Source organism: Ambystoma mexicanum, chromosome 2q, assembly GCF_040938575.1.
Source record: "Ambystoma mexicanum isolate Mex_15411 chromosome 2q, UKY_AmexF1_1, whole genome shotgun sequence".
NCBI classification, from domain to species: Eukaryota; Metazoa; Chordata; class Amphibia; order Caudata; family Ambystomatidae; genus Ambystoma; species Ambystoma mexicanum.
Window position 1 is genome coordinate 679,268,880 of NC_090924.1, and position 21,838 is coordinate 679,290,717.

Below are 21,838 nucleotides of genomic sequence, written 5' to 3' on the forward strand. Positions count from 1 at the left end.
CTTCCTCTTCCTCTTCGGTTTCAGTTCCAGTGGTCGACTTTTTTCTTAATCTTCCAGGTTTGCAGTATTTATCAGGAATTACAACACAACCTCTGCATTCTCTCCCTGCATTTTACAAGGGGCATTCTGGTTGTCCAAAAAGGACAGCCAGCCCCCCACTGGGATGTGTCCCCATTCAAGCAAGGCGTAGGGCAAAGGCTGTGGAGTTTTGGACTCCTCCCTCGCTGCCTGCCCTCAGACTGGAGCCTGGGTGGGGAGTCCAGGGGACTCCCGCTGAAAATAAAAATCGCACAGGAATTTCCCACCCTGAATGTCAGGGGAAGGAACAAGAAACACTAAAATGGCGAAAAAAGAAGACTGGGGCCATTTTGGTAAAATGAGCACCCTTGGATGCCTTTACTGCAGCTGTGAACACAGCAACGCGGTAAAGGTGCACCAAATTAATACAAGGTTTCACTGCCACCAGCCATTTAAGGTAAGCTTGTCCTTGTAACGTTAGTTTTAATGTGAAAGGGGATACATTGCATCTCCCCAGCACTCCAAATAAGGTGGGATGTGTTGGCTTCACAGAATAAAATAGAAGGGATCCTTTCTACCCTTGTGAACTGTAGTTTTCTCAAGGTTAACAAATGAAAGTTAAAGGGGATCCCCTAGGGCAACCCAGCAACAGGCACTTAATGGCAATAAGTTGTTAAAGAGGATAACTTTTAAAAGGCACTATGGAGAATCTTAAAAATGACAACCATAAAGAATTAAACATTATGTGAGTGTGGAAAAAGGTTCCCACTCACTGAGGTATTAAGGAAAAATATCCCACTAATAAAGCAAAGTTCTGGGGTTGACCCGGGTCAGGAAGATTGCCCAGTTCTGTGAAAATCTTACCTAACAACCGGTGCCATTTTCACAAAATGGTAAATGGTCACCCATGGGTGATATACCGCAGCTGAGGATTCAGCCTGTGGCAGAAAAGCACAATGGTAGGAAAATTAAACCACTGCCACCAGCCAATCAAAGTAGTGAGAGTAACATAAAAAAGTTACATGAGTAGGTAGGATAAGGGGATACTAGGTAACCCCCACTCCTGCCCCCCAGCACTCCACATTAGGTGGGGTGTGCTGGCCCTACAAAGAGAAAAGGTAAGTAAAATGAATTTCACTTTAATTTTTTTGTGAACAGTAGTTCACACTAGAAAAGGTATTTAAACTTTGAGAAATCTAAAGGATTTCTGACACTGCACTGAAGGTGCCGTCACCATGCAAAAAGTAGATGCCTATGGAGTTTGTCAGACTCCAAAAACAACATAATCCAAATTGGGTCAATACAGAGTGAGAAAAAGGACTCACTCCAGGGTTAAAATTAAAAAGTTCTAAAGTCCAGCAAAAGAGCTGGGGGTCTCTAAGGTTGAAGGGAATTGGCACAGAAATGAGAATTCTCTCTAACATCCGGATCTCCTGCATCGTAACGAACTTGTGTGGCATCCCTCCCCCTAATCCCTCAGCTTGGTGGCTTGGTTCATGGTTCCTGACTACTTTCCATTAAACTATTCTTGGGGTAAAATAATTCTGAATGTTACATTAGGCTTGACTCATCTTAAACTGCTCATTGCTTTTCTTTAGTGTTATATGTTCTTTTGTATACCTGAAGTGTTGAGTTGGTTTTTATAAATGTGTTTGACTTATGTGATGGGCCAAGGTAAAATCTTGGGGGTACTAATTATTATTTTTAAAATAAACCATTATGTTTAAAATACATAGTGTCCTAGTATTTCTTTGAACCTATGTATGTTACAATTTCTTTCTTTGTACTAATTGTTGGGGAGAATTCTCGAAAATGTGCTACTTCCGTCCACCTCAGAGACCCCCAGCAACTTTGCTGGATTTTGAGGACTTTTTCTTTCAACCTGAAGAGTGAGACCCACACACCCCCCAACTCCCATCCCCCTGCCCTCTCGTGTATTTTAATGTGATTTCTGAGCTTTGTGTTTCTTTTGGTTGTGTATGACAGTCGTAGGCATCTTTCAAATTGTGTCACATAGCACCTTCAGTGCAGTGGCACAGGACAGTCTGTTAGTTTATCCCAGAGAAGGTATTTAAACCGTGGGGAAATCTGTTTCCCAGAGCAGTTAAGTGGAATTGACTTTACTTTCAACTTTCTAGACCCAGCACACACTATTTTACATTAGGATGCTGGAGGGATTACCCTGCATCCCCTTTTGTCTAGCTTCTCATGTAACACTTTAGCCTTTGCTCACTGAATGGCTGCTGGCAGTGGTTTTTTTAACTACTATGGTGTGCATTTACCGCGGGCTGCATTCGCAGCTGCAGTAAAGCACCCAAGGGTGCCATTTTTTGTCGAAATCGCCTGGTAATTTTTTTTTTTTTGCCATTTCTTTGTGGAAAGGTCCTTCTTGAGATTTATTCTGCGCGCCAAACCAGGTGCGGTCCCTTTGTTCGCTTTGCCTTTGGCGGGATTCTCGACTGCCTCTGGCTCCAGGGTGTCTTTTGGGGACAGGAAGTGAGGGAGGTGCCCTAAACTGTGGTTAGTCTCCTAGGAGACTCAAATGCACTCTGTGGTGATTGGCCAGCGGACTGTCCGGCAAGGACAGCCACCCTGCTGGGTGACTGACAACTAGGCTGGAATGAATGTGAGAAACCTGCCTAAAAGGAGAGGCTTTTGGCTTGGAAGGCAGTCGACCACTGGATGAAGGAACCCAAGAACAAGTAGGACACCTACTGGAACTCCTGGGCCGTTGGTTTGCCCGGTGAAGCCCTGCTGCAGTGCTGAAACTCCAAATTCGTATTGCCTGAATCTCAAGAAGGACCTTTCCAAGAAGAAATGGTGGAAAAAAAAAGTTTGGGGCCATTCCAACAAAAATATTGCAGCCTGGAGTGAATGTACACCACAGTAGTTAAAAGTAAACCACTGCCACCAGCCATTGATCGAGGAAAGGGTAACAAAAAATGTTGCATGAGAAGCTAGACAGAGGGGATACTAAGTAACCCCTCCACCACCCTATTATAAGATAGTGTGTGCTGAGTCTATAAAGTTACAAATGTAAGTAAATTCAATTTCACTTTACTGCTCTTGGAAACAGTAGTTTATCCAAGAGAAGGTATTTAAACCTTTGGGGAAATCTAAAAAGGCTTCCTGTGCCACTGCATTAAAGGTGCTGTGACACAATGTAAAAGATGATACCTATGGAGTTTCAAACTCCATAACCAATAGAAACAGAGTACAAAATCATATTAAAATACATGAGTGGGGGAAAGAGGGTCTCGCACTCCCCAGGTAACAAAAATCCAAGTCCTCAAAATCCAGCAAAGCTGCTGGGGGGTCTCTAAAGTACAGATATTGGCACATTTCTGAGAATTCTCCCTAACAGATCGTATCTCTTCAGCCCTGAAGTCTCTCCATTGGCTCCCAGTGGATGCAAGGATTAAATTCAAAACCCTCTGCATTATCCACAACTTTCTGGAGCCTGGGTCCAAAATACCTTCAGCTATCCCTCCACAAATACCTCCCCTTTCGAGCTCGTTGTTCCTCGATCTCCCTTGGGGGGGGGGAGGGGGAGGGGATCAGTCGTTTTTCAAAGAAACGAGCTGGTGGTAGATCTCTGTCCTCGGCAGGGGCCTCCCTCTGGACCAGCCTTCCTGCCATTCTGAAACTTAAGAACAATCTCTGGTTCCAGAAGCACCTCAAGACCTTCCTCTTTGCTTCTGCCTTCACCCCTCCTTTCCCCTGCTGATCTGTTCTCTCTCAGCAATGTGGACCTGGCCTACCCGCCATCTTCTGGGCCGTGGTACCTACTCACCCTGCCACCCACCCGCACTGCCTCCAAGGCCACCCCTTGCACTGGGGTCTGTACCTGTACCCATACAGTCCCCCACACCCCTTTTTTCTTCCTGCACTTATATCATATACCCTGTCTGCTCCCTTAAACCCAACACTTGCCACTTGCTGGCTGCACTACCACAGTTTGTTGCCTTTATTATCTATTTATTTTTTCTGTTTTTCCTTTGCTCCGCACTTTCCACTTCTCCGCCCCCCCCCTTCCATGCACATTTCTCCTTTTCCTTTCCCATGCACTTTCTTGTTCTCAATGTCACTGGGCCTAGTAAGATTGGTTTGTTCTCCCTTGTTCCCCTCCCTTGCCGCGCTCTGAAGTACTTGTGTAAGAGCGTGATGCAAATAAAATATCACCATCAATGTGAATCTAAGCAGATATAATCATTAACGGGTGATTAATGTATGTCATTACACCCCAATGCCCAATTCTCCTAGAGTAACTGTTATCCTGAATCGGAGTTGCAGGTTTTTAGAGTTCCACTATTCTGAAAAGTATATTGGCCAGTTGACTTGCTATGTGATTTGTAGCTCAGCATCACAGTACAACTGTTAGGCTTGTATTACGGTAAGTAATCCAAAAGTAACTGTTGGTTTTGACTTCCCTAGAACTATTGGGTGTTAAAAATTAGGATGTGTTTTGGTCTGTGCACCTTAAAGCTTATTGTGTTTTTATAATTGTGGTTATATATAATGTGATGGTACTTACTCCCCCCAAGATTTATCTGCGACTACTTGTATTTCAATTACATAGTTTCTTTGGACCACTTGTATTGTAACTCCTTTGTACTGATTCTACAGCCCTCGCTCCCTCCTAGATGAGACTTGCTGCTCGGTCTACCCTACCCTGAACTCAGAGTGGAGGGTTGTACTGTCTCAGTTGAATGGTTTTACTAAGCCCCTAGATTGACCTCAGAAAAACATTCATAACAGTCGGGCATTAGGAAGCCTGCAGGCTCTGCTGAAAGGTTGATGGCTTCCAATTCAGAGCCATGGCTGCTGACGGAGTCCTAGTCGTCTGAAGCGACGGCACCAACGAGGGGGGGGGGAGGGAGCCCTTCAGCCTGCATAGTGCAGACCCCCCACTTTTTAGTCCGCCTGTCTTTCAATGTTTTCATTCGAAAGGGCTTGAAGGACTTGCATGAGTGCGTGTCGTGGTCTCGTCACCGATTGCATCGCGATGGGTGCCCTTCCAAGGAAAGGTGCCGTTACATTGGAGGGCAGGCCTCCCTTGGCCCTCCTCCTACCCCCGCCTGCGAGGCTAAAACCTCAGGGTCATCTTTGACTCCTCCCTTTCCTTCTCCGCCCACATCTGAGTTCTCTAAAAAGTCAAATTTCCGACTGCACCTCCTCAGAGGTACTCTGCCTTTCCTCTCCTTCCCCCAGAAGCTCATGGTATCCCAAGCTCTGGTTCTCTCTAGCTTGGACTATTGTAACAGCCTCTTTCTAAAGCTACCTGCCTCTACTCTCCGCCCTCTGCAACTAATCCAGAACAGGACTGCAAGGCTTGTCCTTGGCCTCAAGCCCTGGGATAGTATCTCTCCAGCTCTGAAATCTCTCCAATGGCTCCTAGTGGATGCAAGGATTAAATTCAAAACCCTCTGCATTGTCCACAAGGCTTTCTGGGGCCTGTGTCCAAAATACCTTCAGCTATCCCTCCGCAAATACCTCCCCTCTCGAGCTCTTCGTTCCTCTACCTCCAACTCCCTCGGGGTCAGTCGTTTTTCTAAGAAACGAGCTGGTGGTAGAACTCTGTCTTCGGCTGGGGCCTCCCTCTGGAACAGTCTCCCTGCCACTCTAAAACTTGAGGAGAACCATCTCCGGTTCCAGAAGCGCACCTCAAGACCTTCCTCTTTTCTTCTGCCTTCGCTCCCCCTCTCCCCTGCTGATCTGTTCTCTCTTGGCACCATGCACCTGGCCACCCTCTGTCCTTTGGGCCCAGGTACTTGCTCATCCTGCCACCCTCCCGCACTGCCTCCGGGCTTGCACTGGGGTCTGTATCTGTACCCATACAGCCCCCCTTTTTCTTCCTGAACTTATCAGACCTACCCTGTCTGCTGCCTTAAACCTAGCACTTGCAGATTGCTGGCTGCATTAACACTGTTTGTTGCCTTATTTATTGTTATTTATCTGCTTTTCCTCTGCTTCGCACTTTCCACCTCTCCCCTTCCATGCACTTTTCCACTCTCCCATGCACTTTTCCACTCTCCCATGCACTTGCACGTTCTCAATGTCACTGGGCCTAGTAAGACCGCGGTTTTGTTCTCCCCTGTTCCTCTCCCTTGCCTTTTTGCGCTCTGAAACACTTGTGTACGAGCGCGATAGAAATAAAATAACCAATCAATGACGGGCCACATATAAAGGGCATCATCTCTATAGGAGAGGGTAGCAGCCGACAGACCAAGAGAAGAGGGGTAAAGGAAATGCTTCGAGATGAATAAGCCCAGGGCCCCACTCTCCCTACTGGAAGGGCCTGGCCGGAGTGCAGAGGCCATGCGGTCGATAGTCGCCAGGCAGTTGTAGATGTCTTCGGGAGTAGGACACTCAAGAGGCAGTCGTCGAAGATGAGTCGGGGGACTAGACTGTAGGTCGGGGGGACCAAGCTAGCAATATAATACTCTTGCGAGCTCCACATAGGCGACTAACTAGGTTGGCGGGAAAAAACCATCTGAGGGACCACAATGCGCAAGGGGTTTTGGGTACACTACATGTCACTCAGTGTTGCTCACGCCCATGTCGACGACCCCTTTCGATCTTCGAAAGAAAGATGCAATATTCCGATGTCCACTAGATGTCGGATGATATGCACAGCATGTGAATCTAAGCAGGTACAATCAGAAATGCTATTATGGTGAGTAATGCATGTTATTCTCTGTGCTTACTTCTCACCCACTACTTGCTCCATGTACTGCTTGCAAATATATGCATAGCATGTGAATCTAAGCAGATTTACAAGCCTCAGATTACAATTACTTATCCAATCTTTCTGTGGCTTGTGTCTGCTTGGATTCGCATGCGCCCTCCCAAACTCCCTGCAAGGAATGAGTGGAACAGTGGTTAGAAACAACCTCGCTTAACACACTATGTTCAGGGCAGGAAAACCATACATCTGAGAACATCTATACATGAAGGCTTGTGGGTGCCTGTACACGTTGGATAGGCATAGTCTGACGAACACACGTCGACACGCAGCTTTTCTAATTCGGAAGAAAATGTAAGACTCGGAGCCAACCACATAGCATGTGATTCTAAGCAGATAAAAGCCACTAAGATGTTTACTTGGTAAGTAATATTTTTCATAAATGTACTCCTTGAATTTTGAGGCATCTTAACTCGCATTTTGGCACACAAGTCTAGTTTGTCAGGTTTCATAAACTGAGGCTGTGGGATAGCTTTCAGTCCAGTCCAAGTGAGAATTTTTGAATCGAGCCAAGTGTTTCATATTTGTATGTTTGGTTAAATTGTTAATACATTAATAGTTCTATTTAATTTTGACAGCGTATGGATCTGGGAGAGTGTACCAAGGTTCACGACTTGGCTCTGAGAGCGGATTATGAAATTGCAAGTAAAGAAAGAGATCCGTTTTTTGAACTTGATGTAAGTTTCACCTCCTTTATTCTCAAAGCACAATTACAGTGATGTTGAATTTGGGTGCAGGAGGGTTTTTCTGCGATTCAGTACTCCTGATCGGTAAAGAATGCTTAGAAAAACTTTGCTCAGCTTCCATTTTTTTTTGCTATGGGTCTGTTGCCAATGAAACATTCCAGAGGATATTGAATATATGTGGCGATAGCCTGTCTCCTTGCTTGTTGACCCAGATGGTTAGAAACGCTGTACCCGGAACCGAACACACAAGGGCTGCTATTGGCAGTACTGTTTCTCTGCCGGTTCAGTTTTTACATTCAATAGAAGGTACAGTTGTGGAACGTTTAACATTGTCTACCAAATATGCATGCAATCCTACAGTTTAGCGTGTCCGGTTTAATCATTTTACTGCAACTGTATGTTCTTGCTTGATGTAAATTACTCCATTGATGTTTAAAAATGAAATGTTTCCAAAGCCCACAACTGCGACCAGTTGCTCTAGGAGGTGAATTCATGCCCATACTTGATGCTCTCTGCACCTTTTTAGTGCAACATCCCACATTAGTTGGCAGTCCCATGACTGCATTTGGTTCTCAAGCCAGCATTCACTTTTGACTTGGCAAAATGCACAGCGCCCTGTTCCCAGTTTGGAAAAAGATACAGTACTAGTCAGTCAGTATCTCTGCTAAAGAAATTGTAATTTTCCAGCAATTGTGATGGGCAGGTTTGCCCTTCAAGTGGAACTCGCCACCTAAAGCGTTTTGGTGCCTTTAACAGGCCAGTTACACTCTAGACAAATGTCTTGTAAATGTAACAAATACAGCAGACCTGCTGTTTCATTTTTTAGCTGCTTCAAAAATCTTTCCAAAGAGCTCATGCCATTGCATATCCAGGGGGCAGAGATGGTGCACATTCGAAATGGCAGTGTTCTTGTGCCGCCCCTCCAATCTCCCACCTAATCCTTTTTACTGTTCGCATACATCACTTCTTCGTCTTGCAACCACCTTAACCACTTCAAGCCAAGATATGGTGTACCCAGCTGTTAGGGAGAATTCTCATTTCTGTGCTAATTCCCTTCAACCTTAGAGACCCCTAGCTCGTTTGCTGGACTTTAGGACTTGTCATTTTAAGACCTTTTTCTCACTCTCGTATTTTTGATCTGATTCGGACTGTGTTCCTGTGGTTTTGGAGTCTGAACAACTCCATAATCATCCCCTTTTGTATTGTGACACACAGCACCTTCATTGCAGTGTCACGCAGTCCTTTTGATATCTCATGAGGATTGAATACCTTCTCTTGTGTAAACTACGGTTCCCAAGAGTAATGAAGTGAAGTTGACTTTACTTACCCGTTTTCTTATGTAGGTCCAGTACACCTCATGTTACGTGGAAGTACTGGGGAATGTGGGGGGGGGGGTTTACTTAGTAGCCCCTTTATTGACTTACTCGCGTAACGTTTTTGTTACCCTCGCAACTTTTAATGGCTGGTGTCAGTGGTTTAATTTTCCTACCATTGTGCGTTTTTACCGCAGGCTGGCTCCTCGGCTGCAGTAATGCAACCATGGGTGCCCATTTTGTCAAAATGGCCCTTGGCTTTTTTTCTCAATTTCTTGCTTTTGAGGTCGGTCTTGGGTTTTAATCTGCACGCCAAACCAGGTTTTAAACTTTTGTTTGTTTTGTCTTTGGCGGGCTTCAGTGATTAAATCCGCCTAAGGCTCCAGTGTCTCTGGCAGGGCAGGAAGCGAGGGAGGTGAAATACACGTTAAACCTATGAGGGACAGTTCTAACCAAAGTCAATGGGTTAGAGCCAGGACAGCCATAGTTAATTGGAGCAATGTCTATGGAGCTGAGGCACTTTTTTATGGCTCAACGTCTTGCATAAAGTTTAGCGTTTGTAGTAAAAATAATCGCTGTTGGGCCACAAGCTGTAAGGCTTGTGAAGGGCAGAGCTGCAATCAACTCTGCAAAAAAAGCAGCTACTGCCAGTCTCCAGTGAGAACATACCAGCTACAGACCAAAAAGGTAAGTACCCCTTTAGTCAAGACAGTACCTTAGGTTGGAACAAGAGGATCCACCTGGCTTCTGCTCAGGTTGCAGTCCTGCAGGTCCTGGGTTCCTGGGCCTCAGTCGTGGGGACAAGATGGAAGATGTCTGCAGGGTTCCTGCATGGCAGTTCGAAAGGTGCTGGAGGGCGGGCTCTTTCCAAATCAGCGGCACTTTGTGGTTTCAGCTACCGGTCATTAGCACCACTAATGGTGAAGCCACAAATTAGTTACTTTTTAAAACTAGCCCCCCCCAGGACCCTTGCCTGAGCTGCCCGTGCCATCTGAGGCCTTTGCTCCCTAATTTCCCTGCAGCATTTCCACCTTGCCTTCCCGCCTCGACACAATTGGCCCTCCCCAGCGGCCTTCGGCTGGTATATGCACCATGTTGCACCCGGTTTACTCGGTAATCCACCATGGCCCTCGGGTAAGAGCTGCGCCCCGGTTGCCCATGCAATTTTTATTTTGTCCATATTTTCACCCAATGCGGCCTGAGATTTCTGCGATGTTCGATTCCCAACTTTCCCTCCCGAATCACACCCTTACACTCTCCCCCCAGCGCCCATTGGCTAACCCCTCCTTATACCAGACTTTACCTGGGCATCCCCCTGCCCGGCAGCCCCTCCGGCTAAGGGCCCGCGGCAAAGGGTGACACCTGCATTGGAAGCTCCAAGATGTGTCTGCAGGTGTCAGCAGGGGAAGCCAACAGACACCAACAAAAACTGTAAGTGTGGCATGAGTGGGGTGTAGAGCAATTGCTCTACTCCAGAAAGCCCCCATCACTCTACCTTACCATAACATAGACTGCAATAGACTTATTTCCTGCATACTCAGATTTGTGACCACCAGCCTTAATCTATTCATGGCTGGACTGTAAATGTTGGTTTGCTTTACACACTAACTTACCCGCCAATGCTAACCAGTGCCACAACTAGAAAGACCTATGTCGCATCTAGATGGAGATATGTATGATCACATGTGCCATACTTGGCTGAAATGGTGAACTTTAGCCCGCGTCACATCTAGATGGAAATGTGTATGATGGCATGTGCCACACTGAACTTTAGCCTGCACCGCACTTGGATGAAAAGGTGAACTTTAGCCCGCACCGCACTTGGATGAAATTGTGAATGTTAGCAGGTGCTGAATCTAGATAGAAATTCAGGGATATTTCACATGCCACATCTAGAAAGAATGTATATATTTAGCAAAGACCCTCTAAACGGCGATGTCAATAACCAACCCACTAACAGTTTTCAACCCTCTGCATAAACCTCTCAAACTCTGAACATACACAACCTCAACTCTATAGCACAACAAACCACACAAACTTCACTACACCACAACAACAAAACAAACCACACTTAGACTTGCACAACAACACACGATGGCTACCGAACGGAAAGCACGCCAAGCCCAGCCAACGGAACCACCGGGCTGCGGCTGCCAATGGCACATCACTGCTCTCTTCCCGCTCGTTCCCACTAACTCTCACCCCCTTCCTTTTTCAGAACCGCCAGGGGACCACTCCGGTGGTCATAGTGCGCGGTACAAATATCCTTTAACATTAACCACTCCGGTTCTTGGACACTTGATGGGCTCCCTTTGCTTCTGGTGTTCAGCACTCTGAGGTAGCTCAGGCTTGGGTTGTCCTGCTTTGGGTTGGTCCTAAGGATCTTCCTGGAGCTCGGGGTCTGGCTTATAGACGGTGCACTTGTTTCTGGTGTGCCTCACTCCTGGCACACTCTTCCGGCAGCAGCAAGGATGAACAGCCAGCAGGGAGAGGGGGGGGGTTACAGTTAAGTTAGTCTTGGGGTCAGTTGGTCCCACAAACCCAATGGAAGAAGTAGTCTGTTCCAGGCGTCTCTAGTCGATGCAAAATTGGAGCTTCAGCACTGAAGCATGGCGTCACCAGGCACTCTGATGGTCCAGTAGGGTATAGCAAGCTTCTCTTCCAGTTTCTTTCGTCGGATGCTTCTTCCAGTGGTCGAAGTGGCCTTCTGTTTAAGAGTACGCCTTTTTATGCAGGTTTATCCCATTCATGCACAGCCTAGCTGTCACTCACATAGCAGGGTGGCTGTCCCCCAAGAACAGCCAGCCAATAATCACTGGGTGCATTCAGGTAACCAATGAGACTAAGGACAGGGAGTTTCGGGCACCTACCTCGCTTCCTGCCCTGCCAGACACACTGCAGCCAGAGGCGGGTTTCAGCACTGAAGCCTGCCAAAGACCATACGAACGAAAGGTTCAAACCTGGTTTGTCGTGCAAAGTAAAAGACCTTACAAACAGAAAATGTCGAAGAAAGAAGATGGGCCATTTGCCACTGACGCGACTCCACTGAGGGTTCACCCTGTGGTAGAAAAGGACAGTGGTAGGGAAATTAAACCGCTCCCACCAGCCATTTAAAGTAGTGAGGGTACCATAAAAATGTTACATGAGAATGTAGCTTAAGGGGCTACTAGGTAACCACCCCCCTCCCCCCCGCCGGCAGCACTCCACATTATATGGTGTGCTGGACCTACAAAGGGGAAAGGTAAGTAAAGGCAATTTCACTTTACTATTCTTGGGAACAGTAGTTCACACAAGAAAGGGTGTTTACACGTCATGAGAAATCTAAAGGATTTCTCTGTGACACTGCACTGAAGTTGCTGTATCACCATACAGAAAGTAGCTGCCTATGGAGTTTGACAGACTCCAAAAACATTGGAAACAGATTCATCCAAATCGGGTCAAAACACACGTGTGTAAAAGATCTCACTCCAGGGTTAAAACTAAAGTCCTTAAGTCCAGCAAAAGAGCTGGAGGTCTCGAAGGTTCAAGGGAATTAGCACAGAAATGTGAATTCTCTCCAGCACTAACAGACTGCTGCCAGGCCAGCCGAGAGCCCACTCCACCAGAGCCGCCGCAGCAGCAGCAGCAACGTTTCTCTCTGGTTTGCCCCTTCTCGACATCTGCACGGCTTCTACATGGAGGTCCACGCATACCCTCGCAAGTTTCTACTGCATAGATGGGGGGTTCCAGGGAGGAGTCTGGGGTCGACCCAATGGTACTATACAACCGTTTTTTATGCAAGTGTTCCAGAGGTAAGAGTTAATTGCTTCTGTTGAGCCTTGCCACATCCCGTGGTTGTGTAATTTTATACTGCTATGTATGTTATTCAGGAGCATGTGAATCCATGCCAGACCTCATGGTGGAGACAGTTTAAGTTACTTTCCTGTAACTATTGTTCTCCAGAAAGGGTCTGGCAGCGGCGCCTGAACCGTCGGGGAGCCCACCGAACAAGCTGAGGCAAATCCATCGTCCCCCCCCGCCCCCCTCCATTCCATCCTTCACCTCCATCCCCTCCACCGAGGGATGATACAGACGACAGTGGTGACGACAGGATGGCTCTCCCGTCACCCCCTGCCCGGGCCTCCCCTTCCGAAGAAATGGGCTCCTTTCAAGCCATGATCACCAGGGCATCAGAGCTTTTCCATCTATGCCCCGAAGACCAGAAGGAAGGTTTCCTCTACCAACGACGGGAGGCCAAGAGGAAGACTGTCCTCGCAGTCCCGTTACTGGACAACATCTGGGATGAAGGACTGTCCCTGCTGAAGAACCCGTCCACGGCCCCTGCGAAGAGGGACCGGTACAATATGTAGTACCGGGCCCCAGACTCTGCTCCTATGTGCCTCGGGGCACAACGGTCCCTGGATTCAGTTGTCTCCGCGGCGGCCAAGAAGAAATCGGCGGGGGCGACGGCATCTACTTCCACTTCCCCATCTGACGGCGAGGGGAAGAAGCTGGACGCTATGGGATGACTATCATGGTGGCCAACTGTTAGGGAGAATTCTCATAAATGGTTGATTTCCCTTACCTACTCTTCCCTCAGCAGCTTTGCTGGATTTCTAGGATTATTTTTTTCACCTGGTAAGTGTGAGCCTTTCTTCCCACTCTTACATGTGTTTTTGCCATGTGTATTTCTACTTTGTGTGATCTTGGGCACTGGAGCCTCACCTACTCCATGTGCACAACTTTGTGTTACACAGCACCTTCAGTGCAGTGACACAGGGTTGTCTTTGAGACTTCCACTGACTCATTTTTCTGGAGCTGACTACTGTCCCCCAGAAACAGGTGAAGTTGCCATTAACTTTATATAGTCACTTTAAACCACAGACCCAGTACACACCCCATCTTACATGGAGTATTGGAAAGGGTTAGCTCTTATCCCTTTTTGTCTGTGCTTCTTGGAGCCTTGTTTTGCTCCCTTACCACTGCCACCAGCCAAGTCTTAATGTTATCTACCTTAACTTTTCTACGGCGGTTAACTTTCATAACGTAATGTTTTAGGCCATTATATTAGCTTCGAACATAAACCTGCTTGACCAAATACATTTTATTTTGGTTCCGGCTGGGTTTAGTCACCATTTCTTTTTGTTAGTCTTTCTCGTGTTTTTCTCTGCACGCCAAACCGGGCATGACTCCTTTGTTCGCTGTCTTTTCGCGGGCTTCTGCACAGAAGCCCTCCTTAAGGTGCCTGATAGCCTAGGTAGGCAGGATGTGAGGGAGGGGTCTTCGGACCCCTGCCATCGGTTCCCTTGGTAACCCAAGTCACACTCTTGTCTGATTGGCTAAGGGGACTGGCCAGCCACCCTGCTGTGTGATTGACAATCAGGCTGTATGATTGGGGGACAACTGCATAAAAAGCAGGTCTCTGGGACTGGGAGGGCAGTGTCGCCACTGGAACGAAAGAACCAACAAACTGGAGGACCGCTACCATGACTGAACCGCCCGGTGAAGCCCTGCTGCAGGTCCGAATCTCCAAATCCGACGGCTGAGAAGATCCTCCAGCAAACTTCTTCCCTTGAGCTGGTGGGACCAACCAGTTCACCCAAACTGCAAGCCAGGACCCCTCCTCTGGTCAAATTCGCTGTACAGAGCTACAGTGGGCCGGATCAGTCCGACAGTCGTTTCAGGAACCGTGAGGCTGCAGGAACTACCAGGAAGGTCTGCTTCAGCTACAGCCCCACTCTGTTTCAAGGTACTGTGCAAATCCGGTTGTGCGTTTAGCTCAGCTGCGGTGGAAGTGTTTGAAATCTTTCTCCAATCCGAGGGCTTGTCTCTCTTTTCTTTGACCTAACTTTTCTATCAACCAACCTTGTCCGGAATCTGTGCCTCAAACTTTACCGTGAACTACCCTGAACTGTGTGATGTTGCGCAAAAGACTTTTGACTTTGGCCCTAAGCCTTTTCTAGCTGATCTCCTCCCTGTAGTCTCTCTTGTTCAATTGCCCTGAGTACTTATTCAGAATATGTAACAGATCAAGTGCACAAGCCCTCCACCCCACACCCACTCCCCCACACACCTTCTCCCCCCTCAACTTCCCCACACACCCTCTTCCGCCTCCGCCCGACCAGCCCACTTTCAATGCTCTGCTACGTAAGGCAGCAGCACATTTTGAAATTGATACAGGGGAAGTTACTCCAGATATAGACTTTGTGGAGAAAATAATTAAGGAGAAACCTCCTACTAGTCAGGCCATTCCCCTTCTTGCCTCAGTCAAATCCATGCATCTAGGAATGCATGGAACTGGGATTCTCGATCAACTTTGCGAAGTCCCACTTGGTACTGTTGCAGGACACCCTGTTCCTGGGTGCCAGACTCGACAGTGGCGCGGTTGGCCTTCTCTTCTGAAGAGGACGAAGGCCATCCTAGGCAAGGTACAATGGCTGTTGACCATGGAAGTGGCCAGGGTGAGGTCCATCAAGTCCCTGCTCGACATGTCATCCTGCATCTACCTAGTGCGGCTGTTCAGGCTGCTGATGCAACCACTGCAGGAGTTCCTAGATGCCTGTTGGATGCAAGTGGCGGGGAGCTTCGAAGACGAGATCTCCCTCATCGAGACTTTCCATCAGGCGATGCGTGCGGGTACCCCACCACCGATCTCGCGGCGGGCATGGACTTCCAGATCCCAACGCACCAGGAAACGGTGATGATGGATGCCTCCTTGGAAGGATAGGGAGAGCCCACCAGAGATTTCTACGCAAGAGGCCTTTGGCTCCCGGAGGAGAGGTCCATACACATCAACGTCCTGGAGCTCCGGGCAGTGTTCTGGGCCCTCTGGTCTTTCCTTGGGCAAAGTGGTACGTATCTTCACTGGCAACACCACCACAATGTTCTACATCCGGAAGCGGGGGGGGGCACCAGATCCCCCCCCCCCAAAAAAAACCCCGCTCTCCTTGCCCTATCCAAGGAAGCGCAGGACCTGTGGCACTGGGCTGTCGCCCAGGAAATGTGCCTGGTACCTTTGCATCTGGCAGGAGTGAAACAGTCGCCAACTCCCTCAGCAGGGAGCTGCGCTCTTGCCACGAGTGGGAACTTGGGCAGGATCAAGTGGATCTACTTTTCCAGTGACGAACACCAAGAGCCGGTGGTTCGCCAGCAGGCTTCCCCAGCCGGGGAGCATGGGCGATGCATTTTCCTTCCGCTGGTACGGCCTGTTCCTGTATGCAGTCCCGCCCGTGCTTCTGCGACTCATCAGTCAACTCAGACGGTCCCGGATGATCCTCGTTGCACCAGCGTGGCCGAGGCAGATATGGTTCCCGGACCTTCTGAACTTGTCAGCGTCACTCCCTCCCCACCCCCCCATTCAAACTGCCTATAGATGAGGATCTTCTCGCGAGGGAAGGAGGCACCATTCTACATCACGACCCGGAATCGCTGAACCTACAGGTCCTGCAGCAGAGTTCGGAGGCTACAGTAACCCAGAGGACTGCAAGGAGGTACTTGCAAAGGCCAGAGCGTTCTCTGCCTCTGCCGTGCACAGAAGATCAACCCTCTACGGATTATGGCCCCTCAAGTGCTGCCGTCCTTGCTGTCGCTGGCCAAGGCGGGGCTGGCACATGCCTCCCTCAAGATTCATCAGGCGGCTATCTCCCGCTACACCAGAACTCTGGGGCGGTCATCGCTGTGGTCTCGCCACCTGGTGAAGGAGTTCAAGAAAGGACTGTTCTGCTCGTTCCCGCCAGTGAAGGCTCCAGCCCTGGCGTGGGAGCTCAACGTGGTGCTGACCAGGCTCATGGGGGGGGGGCCCCCCCATTCGAGCCCTTTCATTCGGCACCGCTGAAGTTCCTATTGTGGAAGACAGCGTTTCTTGTGGCCATCGCCTCCGCATGACGAGTGGGAGAGATCCAGGCCCTCTCCTGTAAACCTCCATACCTGACATTCCACGAGACGTGGGTAGTGCCGAGGACGCACCCCTCCTTCATGCCCAAGGTGCCGTCGGACTCCCATCTCAATGAGCCCTTGGTGTTACCTGCTTTCTTCCCGTCACCTTCGTCGCCGGCTGAGAGGACTTTGCACTCGCTGGATGTGGCTAGTTCTACGTGGACTGCACAAAGTTTTCGGAAGACATCACAGCTGTATGACATTTGGCCCTGTGAACCCAAGTTAAGGCCCTCTCGAAGGCTTCCATTTCCAGATGGCTCTCCAGCTGCATCATGCACTGTCACCGGCTGGCAAACCGACTGTTGCCTGGCCGTCCGAGAGCCCATTCAACCAGATCGATCGCTGCTACTACAGCGTTCCTGTCGGGTGTGCCCCTGCTGGACATCTGCGGGGCTGCTACGTGGAGGTCGACTCACACCTTCATGAGATCCTACTGCGTCGACCGGGATTTCAGGAAGGAGTCCCGAGTTGGCCAGGCAGTGCTGTGCAACCTGTTCGCTTGAAGGTGAGCCTGGTGAGGAGGTAAGAGGTGCTTAATGTTAAGTTGTTGAAATACTTAATGTTGAGCCTTGCCACCTCCCGTGGTTGTGCAGGTGTACTGCTATGTATTCATGTATGCATGAGCATGTGAATCCATTCCAGACACCATGCTGGAGAAGGAACAAGTTACTTACCTGTAACTGTTATTCTCCAGCATGGGTCTGGCATGGATTCACATGTGAACCCTCCCTCCAACCCCTTTGCGGCTCTTCTCTTGGTCCTACTGCCCGTTTACGTGCTACCAAATCTGAAGATGGCTGCCAGAGGGGCTTAGGTAGAGGACAGTCATTGGCCGGGGGCAGTATGACCCAGAGACCAGTGATTGGTTACTAGTAGAAAGACAGTTCAGAAACAAAACTGATTTTTTTCTTTACCGAGGATTCCCAGCCTGACGGGGAATATTCATGAGCATGTGAATCCATGCCCGACCCATGCTGGAGAATAGGTAGCGGTAAGTAACTTAAAACCTTACCCCAAATCATTAACAAACAAATGCAGTACCTGCTCCACACAAGCTATTCGTGGGAACAAAAATGCATGCCTGTCGACTTGGCAAATGTGTTCAAGCCTTTAGGCTTGACATTCTTAAATCTAGCATTGGCAATTAAATATACCTGCAGAAGAAAAAATGGCAGAAGCCCCAGTGTCCAATTTATTTATCACCCATTCTGCAGGCCATGGATCACCTGGAGTCCTTTATTCATGAGTGTGACAGAAGAACTGACCTTGCTAAGAAACGTCTGGCAGAGACACAGGAGGAGATAAGTGCAGAAGTTTCTATAAAGGTAAAATCCTCAAATTGAGCATTTTATATTGATTCTTTACATCTATTTATTCTACATGCCAGGTTTTGGGTATTCTTTTCAAGTTATTACTGTTCAGGTTGGGGTACATTTCTAATGAATCTTTTATCCTCATTGAGTAATAACGAATAAAATGCAAGTCTTTTACATTTAATTTAGTAACGATGCTGAAGGGCTTTATAATGTGATGTTTGCGACGCTGGCTAGTGTTTTACGATGGCTTTTCTTCCTATCTTTACTACATTGTGTTTTAATTGCAGTGTCTTTGATTTAAAGCAAGGCGCTTCCCATGCTGTGGTGAGTTATCCAGCTGAACAGATTGTCCCAGGGTGCACTTTACTAAAATCTTGCACGCCTACATATTCTTTTACACAAACCAGGCAATATGACAATCCCTTAATTTGGTTTTTAGGTGACATTTTGGCCCAAATTTCAGTAAGATTAAGTGATCCGCTGAGCTACAGAAATAAAATCTTGGCTAGTGAAAATACCAACGGTGGACCCCAAACTTGTCAGAATTCGAGCTACTGTTGGCAAAAATATTTGCCATTGTGTTCTGAAATTCGCTGTAACGTCTTAGGAGTTAGTGCTGCTGATCACAATTGTTTTTTGTATTTTAGTTCCAAATTCTAGGTACCCCATAATACGGTACTCCATAGAGCTTTCTACTTGTAGGACAATACGGGCCGTAATTTTTGTCAAGCTCCTTCTGAAACCAAAACCGCAAGAATCAGTTTTTCAGACGCATGTGATTTTTATTTTTCTTAAAATGGTGTATAGTTAAAGGATCACATTAGTTCAGTCAGCAAATATGTATCGGTAAAAGCTCCACTTAACTTCCAGACCCATGAAGAGTGGAGAAAAAAATCAATTTGCCCTAAGCCCACCTTAATCTTTGTATTTCTTCATGAAATACAAGGGCCTCCTGACATTGTGATGTCCACCCAGTAGTAATTTTCCCATAAACTTGGGAGACCAATGCTTTTGTTTTGGGTTTTGAGGGAACATATCTGTTTGAAGATGGAAATCTGTTTGGCATAGTTCTACTCCAGACCTGTATTCTGTATCCAGCAGAAAATTCAATTTGGGCAGGGGGCATCCCTCCCGCCCCCTGCCCAAAATCAAATTTGGATTGTTCCGTGCCAAGGCATAGCTGTCCGCTACCATTAACGCTCAGCTACAAGCTAATGCTTAATACTATGTACCTGGCACACATAAAGCAGCAGATTAGTCTTGTTGGGGTGCCCTTAAACTGGCAAACTATATTTTATTGGCAGAATAGGGATTAATCGCCCTGAGGGCCCTTTTGGTACCTGCTGTCCTATCCCTTCAAGCAAGCCTCATTACAAGGACAACTCTGCAGTGTTCATATTACCAAGTATTACTTCCAAACATGTACTGCTATTTAAGGAGAATAGAGGGCATTCAAACTATTCCCCTTATTCAAGTGTCTGAAAATAAAAAAAAAGTGGTAAAGCAATTCTACACTGACTGTTGGTGTGCCCCCTGCCTCACGTGCATCACAGAATATCGGGCTGTTAATCAGTGTGAACGTTTTTTAAAAGCAAAATTATACTGGTCATCAGATCTACTCAACTTTCCTGTTTTTCAATTATTTGGGTTTAAAATGTGCAGACTTGTGCTTGTGCAAGTAAAGCTGCACATCGTCTGTCACAGAGGTGATGCTTTGGATGCCGGGACATAGTTGGGGAAATACCTTCACATGGTAAGGATGGTATTTTTCATTTTTGTTTTATTGAAGGGTTGCACAGTTGTAGCCTTATGCTGTTGTAGGTTTCACAATTGGACACAGAAGCTGGAGAAGTGGTTTAATAGCTACATTTGCATCTCAACTTTTGAAAGCACCTTGCTTGGCCAACATTACAAAAGCACTAAATATTTACCTTGCATCACGTGACTATAAATAAGTAGGAACAAGTGACCTCTTCACTGACACCTTGTTCATAAATTTCTCAGTTGACTTCTAGTTAGTGGAAAACTGAATCATAAACAGCAAACGGGTTGTTTTATAGTGAAGAGCATAGTTTGTTTTATATTTGGTCCAATTTTGGAATTAACTTTGGGATCAAAAACAAGCCAGCTATTTGGAGACAAATGGGTCTTAGTACAAACCCACAATTCTTTTTTTCATATTAGCAATTTGTATTTGTTGCAATTAATTGTGCTTTATAACTTCTGGCTGCTTCATTTTTCCTTCCTGTAGGCGGAAAGAGTTCATGAATTGAATGAAGAAATAGGCAAACTGTTGGCAAAAGCAGAGCAGCTAGGAGCAGAGGGAAATGTTGACGAGGCACAGACGGTCCTAATGGAAGTGGAAGTTGTTCGCACGTTAAAAAGGGATGCAGAGGTCTGCTTTATTTTTTGTTTGTTAAACTGTTTAGTTCATATACAAATCCAATGTTTTTTTAAATCATTTGAAATGTACTACAAACCTGTGTGTCTGGGTTTAAAGTCTGCCAAATCTTGTTTTTCCAGGAAGAATATCGTAATTCCATGCCAGCCTCTAGTTTTCAGCAGCAGAAATTGCGCGTCTGCGAAGTGTGTTCTGCATACCTTGGTCTTCATGACAACGATCGCCGCCTTGCTGATCACTTTGGAGGCAAATTACATTTGGGCTTCATTCAGATTCGTGAAAAACTGGAGAATTTGCAGGTGACACTTTTCACTGAGGATGGGTAGTCCTGGGTTGTTGGTGCTCTCATTTAATTGTCAAGTTCTTGATTTGCATTGCATATTTACATTTTTTATGTGGGGTTTATGCACAACTTGAATTTGAGCCATTTTTCTGCAGGCTTACTTTTTCAGAGTAGGTCAACAGCTTGTTTTCCAGTTTATACCAATGAGCTGGTTTTGGACATGCCTTCATTTTTTTTCTATTTCTTCACTGAATGAGCATTTCTTTCCTCAAATTATTTTACCTCCTGTGAACTAGACCCACTGGTGTTGGATTGTTTGCTAATCCTATTCTGTAAGGTGTCAAAAGGGTTTGTTGTCTCTGCCTTATCTGGTGTGTACTCCATCTCTTGGCTGTGACTTGGGCAACCCCTCTACCGGTTTACCTTCTTACAATTTACTCCCCACCCGCGCTTCAGTTTCATACTTTTGCACGAAAGTGGGCTGAACTACTTACTTTCATTTAGCCTTTCTAGCCTATGTGTACAAAATACAGACGTGATCTTGGTTTTATTAAAATTAGTTGGTTAAGATTTTCATAGTTATGATAAATCTTCCTGACCTGTGTCAACCCCCAAAACCTTTTGCTTGGACCTGGTGATTATTTTTCCTTGTCAACTATGTGAGTGGGAATCTCTCTCTCCCCCCCCCCCCCACCCCCCCCTTGTTAGGACAGTTCTTTTCTGAAGTCCAACTAAGGGCTTAGCAAAACCATTCAACTGAGACAGTACAAGACTCCATTCTTAGTATTAGGCCGTACCACCGGACTTCATGGTAACGTAGACAGAGTAGCCAGGCTTATATTAGGAGGGAGAGAGGGCTGTAGAATCAGTACACATGAAATTGTAATACAAATGATCCAAAGAAACACTTTGTATTGTAAAAATAAAGGTTGTATTTAAATACAGGTAGGCTCAGATAAATCTAAGGGTAAGTAAGCACTAACAAATTATATGAAATCACAATATAAAAATACTTGCAGGTACACAGGGTAAAGTATAGACCTTAGTTGAAATACCTAACAATAGTTCTACGGAAGTCAAAAACTTTTCGTACACATTCAGTATAGGTCACACCTATTCTTGGGGTAAAAACCGATGGTTACTTTCAGATTACATTTAGTAA

The 21,838-nt window shown here is 46.8% G+C and overlaps 1 protein-coding gene across 2 annotated transcripts in view; it reads left to right on the forward strand.

Moving 5' to 3' along the window:
• Positions 1–21,838, forward strand: part of LUC7L (LUC7 like) — a 261,763-nt gene that overhangs the window by 68,709 nt on the left and 171,216 nt on the right. For both annotated transcript variants that reach the window (XM_069647860.1, XM_069647861.1), the window contains exons 3-6: positions 7,342–7,440; positions 17,891–18,001; positions 20,244–20,387; positions 20,516–20,692. In XM_069647860.1, coding sequence (XP_069503961.1) covers positions 7,342–7,440; positions 17,891–18,001; positions 20,244–20,387; positions 20,516–20,692 — 531 coding nt within the window. The remainder of the gene's footprint in view (positions 1–7,341; positions 7,441–17,890; positions 18,002–20,243; positions 20,388–20,515; positions 20,693–21,838) is intronic.